This window comes from Alosa pseudoharengus, unplaced genomic scaffold (genome assembly GCF_046254945.1).
Source record: "Alosa pseudoharengus isolate Yale_2024_CS ecotype anadromous, Long Island Sound unplaced genomic scaffold, YU_APseudo_1.1 YU_APseudo_1.1_scf_9, whole genome shotgun sequence".
NCBI lineage: Eukaryota > Metazoa > Chordata > Actinopteri > Clupeiformes > Clupeidae > Alosa > Alosa pseudoharengus.
This window is the reverse complement of record NW_027468881.1, coordinates 4,869,450-4,879,447: the sequence shown is the minus strand read 5'-3', so window position 1 is coordinate 4,879,447 and position 9,998 is coordinate 4,869,450. Positions and strand designations below refer to the sequence as shown.

General features: G+C 43.6%; 1 protein-coding gene across 1 annotated transcript; it reads left to right on the top strand.

The window, feature by feature from the left end:
* Positions 1 to 1,455: 1,455 nt before the first annotated feature.
* Positions 1,456 to 8,284, top strand: LOC143114675 (chymotrypsin-like elastase family member 2A; the record flags this gene model as incomplete). Its single annotated transcript, XM_076276393.1, has 7 exons — positions 1,456 to 1,578; positions 1,675 to 1,772; positions 2,696 to 2,818; positions 4,470 to 4,606; positions 5,381 to 5,526; positions 5,722 to 5,874; positions 8,199 to 8,284. Coding segments are annotated over 7 exons (798 nt in total), but the record flags the coding sequence as incomplete, so codon positions are not given.
* Positions 8,285 to 9,998: the final 1,714 nt, after the last annotated feature.

Genomic DNA, 9,998 nt, shown 5'->3' with positions numbered 1-9,998 from the left:
AATGAAGGCGGTTAAAAGTTTGCATAAATAATCCGTAACACCCTGGTTACCCAGACTTCCGTCTCCAAGGATACACACCAGATCAGAATCCAATGTGCCTGACAACCAATACCTGTCTGACTGACTGACAGTGATTAAACAAAAAATGGTACACGCAGTCATTCTGTGATCTGCACAGTATATCAGAATGACTATAATATGCAACTACGATGTATGCAACTTAACTGACAAAATGTCTTTCTTTTAAAGTTTAGTCAACGATTTTGGAAATGTTTGATGATTATGAGCTCCGAGCCTCTACTATCTTCCTGGCAGTTCTGACACACAGGGTCTTGGTATCCAGATGCTGTACAGTATGTAGCAGAGAACCACTGGAGGCAGATAACCCTGAGGGCAGGTGAGTCAATGCAGGGGTCAGTGAGCAGGCTAGGGGTCAGGTGAGGCCAGCATGTTGTGATGGCCCAGGTGAGGTTCAAGTTAGCATGTCTAGTCAGCGGGAAAGTGACCCTGGAAAAAAGCCTGACCCTTCAGCTGGCGCTGTATTTGTTTAAAAATCTAATTTTATCCCTCCTCTGTGTGTGTGTGTGTGTGTGTGTGCGTGTGCGTGTGCATGTGCGTGTATGCATGTGTGTGTGTGTGTGTGTGTTCAACAAATGGATATAAAAGGGTGCAGCAGGGCTGACGAGTTGTAGATAGAAGGATGATGAAGTTTGTGGTCCTCGCTGTTCTGGTTGCTGGAGGTAAGATCCATCTCCCAAGTTAGCACCAACATAGTAGTCAAATGTTAGCACCAATAGAACAATCAAATGTTAGCACCAACATAACAGTCAAATGTTAGCACCAATAGAACAGTCTGATCTTAGCACTGACAGAACATTCTTATCTTAGCACTGACAGAACAGTCTGCTTTTAGCAATAGAGCAGTCTGCTCTTTGCACCAATAGAAAAGTCTGATATTAGCACTGAACAGTCTGATCTTAGCACTGATGGAAGAGTCTGATCTTAGCACTGAACAGTCTGATCTTAGCACTGATGGAACAGTCTGATCTTAGCACCGATATAACTGTCTGACCTTAGCACTGATGGAACAGTCTGCTCTTTGCACCAATAGAACAGTCTGATATTAGCACTTAACAGTCTGATCTTACCACCGATAGAACAGTCTGATCTTAGCACTGATGGAACAGTCTCACAGGCTTTGAGTTTAGGTGTAGATGCTAAGAACAACACTTCCACAATTGATCATATAGTTTACTCATGCCTTCTTGTGTGATATCATTATTTACTCTCTCTCTCTTGTGTGTATCTGTATGTATGATGTGTGTGTGTGTGTATGTGTGAGAGAGAGTGTGTTTGTGTGTGTGAGAGAGAGTGTGTGTGTGTGTGTGCGTGCGTGTGTGTGTGTGTGGTGTCTGTATGTATGATGTGTATTAATGTGTTTGTGTGTGCGTGTGTGTGAGTATGTGTGTGTGTGTATGTGTGTGTGTAGCCTACGGTTGTGGGCTGCCCACAATCCCCCCTGTGGTGACGAGGGTGGTGGGAGGAGAGGATGCCAGAGCCCACAGCTGGCCCTGGCAGGTACAGGAACATCTCACACACACACACACACACACCATCATACATTATTTTCTTTCTAATCATTTTCATTATGTTCTTTCTCTCCCTCTCTCTCAGATCTCTCTGCAATACACCAGAAATGGCAACTGGTACCACACCTGTGGAGGAACCCTCATCTCTGCTGACTGGGTCCTCACTGCTGCCCACTGCATCAGGTACACACACACACACCAGACACACACACCAGACACACACACACACACACACACCAGACACACACACACACACACACAGACACACACACAGACATTTTAATACCTTTATTTGTTTTCACATTTTACAATAGATTTCATTGAACACAAACAATCTTAGATACCAGCATTGTAAACCCAGTAGCCTATGCCTCTGGTCTCAGTTCATGGGTACAAAAAACAGCGCCTTCTCCAGATGTGGCGACTGCCAATTATCACAGAAATTGAGCAGAATTTTGCTAGAGCTTTTGCTCTTGTCTTAGAGAGAACAGCAATCTGCAACCCCCTGACTACTAGTCTGTGGACATTACCTAGGCTTCCAAATATATACACCAACAGCTTACATTTGTACCCAAGCTGTACAACAATGTCTCTGAGTGGCTGATACTTTAAAAGCTTTGTAAGGTAGGCATCCTCTAGACTGTAGTCAAATGCACAGCCTACTTCAAGAATGGTTACTTCTCTGCTGTCCTCATCAACAACAACATCTGGCTTTTTTGCAGCAACATTTGAAAACACATTTTTTCCACTATTACAGAGTTTGAACATGCAAGATGAGACGCATACATTCTTGTAGATTTTGCATGGTGAAGCATATGGAATTATGTGTTCAACTAGTAAGTCAACAATTATGTCATGTCTGGCAATGTACCTTCCCTTATACACATAGCAGCCATTCAGAACATGAGACACACACACACATACACATATGTGGAGGTATTCTCATACGTGCTGACTGGGTCCTCCTTACTCTGCATGGTATCAATGCAGTCTGTTGACATGGATGGTACCTCTCTTCTCCTTCTCTCCCTTCCCTTTTTCCCTTTCCCTCCCTTCTTCTCTCCCTCCATCTCTCCTGTCTCTGCATCCCCTGTTCCATCCTGCAGCAGCAGCAACACCTACCGTGTGGCCCTGGGGAAACACGATCTGACAGTGACCGAGGACGCCGCTCAGTTCATCAACGCCGGACAGATCATTGTTCACGAGAAGTGGAACCCCTTCTTCATCCGGTATACACACACACACACACACACACACACACACACACACACACACACACACACACACACACACACACACAGAACTCAACTCAGCTCTGGGGACTTGATTCAGTCACCAAATCAAAGGACTGCCCAATGCAATACTTACAAAATGGATGAATAGGACATTTAGATTAGATTAGATTAGATTAGATTAGATGCAACTTCATTGTCATTGGGCAGAGTACAAGTACAGAGACAACGAAATATGTATCTAACCAGAAGTGCAAAAGCAGAAAAGTGCAATGTGATATACAAAGTATAGACAGATGGTGCCTAGACAGGACAAGAAATATAGTGCAGTGTAGCCAGTAGTATACAGTTGTTTTGCAGAAGGTGGTTTAGAGTAGTATAAATTAAATATAAATATGTGCATATGTGTATTAGCAGTTACCTTATAAGAGCAGAATAAATATGGCTATGAAATATGAATGTATGAACAACATGTACAGATATGTGCAATGTAGTGGCAGTACCATTATAGTAGTAGTAAGAACAATATAGATATATGCAGTGTAGTAACAGAATATATTACAGAAAAACTGAATAAATATGGATATTTAGTATGAACCATATAGACAGATATGTACAGCTATGTGCAGTGTGGTAACAGTACCAATGTAGTGCAGAAACAGTAACATTATTATAATATTATAACAGCTATGTATAAGTGTAATTACAGTATGTACATTTGTAAATAAATAGACATATGTGTGGGAGAGGGTAGTGCAGTCCCGTTGATGAGAATGGGTGTGTGTGTGCTAGCTTTAGACTTCATAAAGTCCACAATGAGCTCTTTGGTCTTCTTGGTGTTGAGAGCCAGGTTGTTGTCAGTGCACCACAATGTTAGCTGCTGGGCCTCCTCCCTGTAGGCCGCCTCATGGTTGTTGCTGATGAGACCAATCACCGTAGTGTCATCTGCAAACTTGACCATGTTGTTAGAGCCATGTACAGGTGTGCAGTCGTAGGTGAAGAGGGAGTAGAGGAGAGGGCTCAGCACACATCCCTGTGGTATGCCGGTGTTCAGGGTGATGGTTGAGGAGGTGTGGTTATCTAACCTAACAGACTGAGGTCTGTTGGTTAGGAAGTCCAGAATCCAGTTACAGAGGGAAGTATTGATGCCCAGTTCACTGAGTTTGGGGATGATGGTGTTGAATGCTGAGCTGAAGTCAACGAACAGCATTCTTACATAGGTGTTGCTATTGTCAAGGTGGGATAGGGCAGAGTGAAGTGCCGTAGAGATGGCATCCTCTGTACTCCTGTTCTGACAGTAGGTGAATTGGAAGGGGTCCAGTGAGGGTGGTAAGCAGGTCTTGAGGTGGACCAGGACCAGCCTCTCAAAGCACTTCATGATGATGGGGGTGAGAGCAACTGGACGGAAGTCACTAAGGCTTGTTGCAGTGGAGTGTTTTGGATCCGGCACGATGGAGGTGGTTTTAAAGCACGCAGGGAAAGCTGCCTGGGCTAGTGACAGATTAAACCTCAGTCAGCCGCACTGCACAGGCCCTGAGTATGCGTCATCATGACGTGACATCATATGTGACATCATTACCTGCAGTGTGAAGTAATGAGCATGATGAAACTAACTTTGTGTGTGTGTGTGTGTGTGTGTGTTCCACAGTAATGACATTGCCCTGATCAAGCTGGAGACGCCCATCACCGTCTCTGACACCATCATGCCTGCCTGTCTGCCCGAGGCCGGATTCCTTCTGCCCAACAATGCACCTTGCTACGTCACCGGCTGGGGACGCGTCTACAGTAAGACTCACACACACACACACACACACACACACACATGACTGAGGACGCGTCTACAGTAAGACTCACACACACACACACACAAACACACATAAACACACACACACACACACACACACATGACTGGGGACACGTCTACAGTAAGACTCACACACACACACACACACATAAACACACACACATAAACACACACACACACACACACACACACACACGACTGGGGACGCGTCTACAGTAAGACTCTCTCTCTCTCTCTCACACACACACAAGTGACTGGGGATACGTCTACAGTAAGACTCACACACAAACACACACACATATACAGTACACACACATACACACATCACTGGGGATGCATCTACAGTAAGACTTACACACAAACACACACACACGACTCGGGACGCATCTACAGTAAAACTCTCTCTCACACACACACACACACACACGTGACTGGAGACGCATCTACCCAGACTCCCAATGCCCCGTCCTACCAATCAGAAATGAGCACACCGCTACTGCCTTCCCTCTAGTCTTGGCAGCTTTTGGAATTTACATTGTGGAATGTTTTGCTTTCAGGCCTCCCTCCCTCTCTCATTACCTCTCTCTCTCTCTCTCCCTCTCTCCCTCTCTCTCTCTCATTATCCCTCTCTCTCTCTCTCTCTCTCTCTCATTATCTCTCTGTCTCTGTCTCCTTTGTTGAAATCCTACACCTGTGATGTCCTTTCTAATCCTGTGTGTGTGTGTGTGTGTGTGTGTGTGTGTGTGTGTGTGTAGCCGGCGGTCCCATCGCTGATATCCTGCAGCAGGCTCTGCTGCCCGTGGTGGACTACTCCACCTGCTCCCTGCCCGACTGGTGGGGCAGCCAGGTCAAGGACACCATGGTGTGTGCAGGTGGAGATGGTGTTGTGTCCGGCTGCAACGTGAGTTTACATACACAACACAGACACGAATGCACACACTCTCTCACACTCACACACACACATCTTGTCACATACCCTGTCAAAACCACTCATGATGTACGTGTTGTCCGCCAATGAGAGAGCCTGTTGAACAGGAAGTGAGAGTGTTATGGAGGGATTTCATTGGCTGCCGCATGTGTTGCTGGCGTGTGATAGGGTGACTCCGGAGGCCCCCTGAACTGCCAGAACGCTGACGGAGCCTGGGAGGTGCACGGAATCGTCAGCTTTGGATCCGGACTCAGCTGCAACTTAGCCAAGAAGCCCACCGTCTTCACACAAGTCAGCTCCTACATGGACTGGATCAGCGCCGTGAGTGTACACACACACTTACACACACACACACACTATGGAGTCAAAATAGGGTCTTTAATATTGAGAGCTTGTGAAAAGATGTTCACATGTGTAATAAAGTTTTGCAGCTGTGCAAAAGGAGTTCTGCATGTGAAAAGAAATTTCGTACCTGTAGAAATATTTTGTACATGTGTGAAAAAATTATGTACCTGTAGAAATATTACGTACTTGTGTGAAAGAAATGTGTATCTGCAGAAATGTTTTGTACATATGTGGGGGGAAAATGCGGATCTGTAAAAATATTTTGTACACGTGTGGAAAAAATATGTACCTGCACAAATACTTTGTACTTGTGTGAATCTCCTACGCGATGCTTTCCTGCGCAACACTGAAAGTACGAGTGTGAAACTGAGATACAAGCTTACGGACTTTTGACCCTAATTTTACTGCCTTTCTGAAGAGCCAATCAACACATTGCTTACTGCCAACCAATCAGCGTTTCCCACCGACCACCTAGATTTTGGTGCTAAACAGATTGGCTTCATATGGAAGAGTATACCAGAGAATGTCTAATAAGACATTATTAGTATACTCAGAGCCCGTCTATAATGTCTTATTAGAACTTCTCTGGTATACTCTTTGATTGGGGTTGCAAAATTATAACTTAATTAAGAGTGACGTGGTAGCTCAATTTATACTGTGATCGCAAAAAGGGTTGAAGCGGAGCCGTAATGTTAACGTTAGCTATCCCATCCGCTTTTTAGACTGTAACGTTATTAGCTTCTAGCTAGCAGTAATGTTGACGAAATAGTTAAATTATTCATTCCATTTCCGAAAGGGTGATTCAGTGGTGTCATTCATGATTAAAAACAGTAATACTGTACACACATTTATGTTTATCTGCTATTATTATTTGATATGAGAACACGTTTATTTTATCACCCTTTGCAAGCCTATAATAATAGCCTAGTGGACGGCAAAAAGACGAATCAAATGAATGGGTTGTAATGGGACATCCACAGCTAGGAGATTATAGTGAGTGAGATTATAGTAATGCCCTTCCAGGACTGTTGGTTTGTTGTTTGGAATACAACATCCCATTTTCTTACATAGTTTTGTTTTCTTTGTGTTTGGGGAGTATTTTAACCACACGGTTATCTCCTCAGTTTATGAAGCACAGCAGCGGTTGCTATAGCAACCATAGACTGAACAGGACGGTAGACTACCAAGCAAGCAAGCTTAGGCAAAGTCTATGGCAAGATCTGAATGTAAATGGATAAACCCGTTCAAGCGTTTTCTTTATTTCCTATTTCTTTCAATTCTTTAACTTAAGACATGTAAGAATTAAGCCTACTTATTCGCTGGGCAACGTAAAAAACTGACGAGTTACATTAGCCCTAGCACTATGAGCTACGATAAACGTCAGCTAGGATAGCTATGGCAGCTATCATACAGTTATTATTTCATGTTCTGGTATGATATTCTTAACGTTTTGACTATGTTACAACTGATAAAAGCATGACAAATAAAGTAACCAAATCGCTTTGCAATATTTTAGTCCAGAAATACTTATGGGTGTTCATTTACAGTAATGTTACGACCTATCTGCCCTTGCTGTTACCACCAGTTTTAATAACTAATCTAGATCTGTGGGTTAGCGGCAAAATCTGGGTGGTCGGTGGGGAACGATGATTGGTTGGCAGTAAGCAATGTGTTGATTGGCTCTTCAGAAAGGCAGTAAAATTAGGGTCAAAAGTCCGTAAGCTTGTATCTCAGTTTCACACTCGTACTTTCAGTGTTGCGCAGGAAAGCATCGCGTAGGAGATTCACACACGTACAAAGTATTTGTGCAGGTACATATTTTTTCCACACGTGTACAAAATATTTTTACAGATCCGCATTTTCCCCCCACATATGTACAAAACATTTCTACAGATACACATTTCTTTCACACAAGTACGTAATATTTCTACAGGTACATAATTTTTTCACACATGTACAAAATATTTCTACAGGTACGAAATTTCTTTTCACATGCAGAACTCCTTTTGCACAGCTGCAAAACTTTATTACACATGTGAACATCTTTTCACAAGCTCTCAATATTAAAGACCCTATTTTGACTCCATAACACACTTACACACACACTTACACACACACACACACACACACACACACACACACACACACACACACACACACACACACACACACTTACACACACACACACACACACACTTACACACACACACACACACACACACACACACACACACACACACACACACACACACATTTGAATCTATTTATCTGACATCACGCTCTTGTCTGCGTCCCCACAGCAAATGGTGTACTACTGAGCAGGAGTCGCTTCTGGACCAGAACCATCAGCATCTTCTGGAAACAGCAAATAAAGCTGCAGTTGAACTCAATGCATTCTGCTCATGTGGTGTTTTTTCAATGAACCTGATCAAAGCACACATGCCCTTACACACACACACATACAGTACTCTTACAGAAACACACACATACCCTTACACACACACACACACACACACATACCCTTACACACACACACATACCCTTACAGAAACACACACATACCCTTACACACACACACACACACACATACTCTTACAGAAACACACACATATATAAACACACACACACCCTTACACACACACATACTCTTACAGAAACACACACATACGCTTACAAACACACCCATACCCTTACACACACACACACACATACCCTTGCACACACACACACACACACACACACATAAACAGAAAGGCACTGGAATTAATTTTGAAACAGGACTGGTTATACCCTAAACCTAAATCTTTCCAAAATTACAGTAGAGAGTCCAACACGCACGCGCACGCACACACGCACATACACACACACACACACACACACACAGTGGCGGAACAAGTCAGAGCCGGGCCGGGGGCAGGGCACATGACCGGGCCCTTTATTAAACTCATCATAACATAATTTTACAACATACACATGCCCGCAACAGCGTGTCTTACAAGCGTCAGCGCCACAGAGAGCAACTATGTAATTTTGAAGTCCATCGAATGTACATGAAGTGTAACCAAGAGAACAACAACAAAAACATTAGGCTACATGACCCCTAATAATAAAACAACAATAATACGCAGCACTATTTGAAGGGCATACGACGAGCCTTGCGCTCCGCGAACTCGTCCACGATGCTCTGTGTATGTCCATTTTCTTTGCTCTCTCATTCTCTATGGCAACATGGCAATGGAATGAGCGCTCAGAGGTTACAACGGTGACGGGAAGAGTCAAAAATAACATTAGGGCGGTGCAAATCTCACTGAATGCAGAAGTTACTGCTGGGTGGTTGACATTGGCGGAGCGAGGGGGTGGCTTCGGGGGCTCAAGCCCCGAATCTCTTTTCAAAAGCACCGAATCTTTTTTTGTATGTGTTTTCCTACTATTGTATCCTACTATATGTAGCCTACTATTACTGAGCAAAGCCCAATATTGACAGATAATCTGATTTCCCACACGATGAGTTTAGGCAATGCCAGAGCCGAGTCGAGCGGTTTACGTCATAAACCTGGCAGGAAAGTTCAGAGCGGCGCAGACAGTTTAAACAGCAAGCCGGTAAGAAAAACTATTGTCAAGACATTAGGCAATTAGGCTACTGTACCCCGGAATACAAAAATAAACTTCAGAAAGACAGAAAGTTTGTTGTACTGTATTCTGTAGTCTGTATTCTGTCTCAATGACCGAATCAGTAGATATACCTGTTGTCAGTTGAGTTCGTTCAATTCATTTATTGTAGCCTATAGGCCTAGCCTAGGCAAATATGAAACGGAGATGTAACGTGGCTCAGAGGTGGGACCAAGTCACTGTTTGGCAAGTCACAAGTAAGTCCCAAGTCTTAGCAGTCAAGTCCAAGTCAAGTCCCAAGACAGAGAAGGGCAAGTCGAGTCCAAGTCACCTCAAAGCCAAGTCGAGTCCAAGTCCAAGTCCCAATCTTTTTCAAGTCCTGAACAAGTCATCAGGTACTCTTCACTTAATAATGCCATTATTGGACTATCGATCATAATTTTAACACATCGATCTAATCTACAGTATTTTTTTTTATAAATACAGATTAA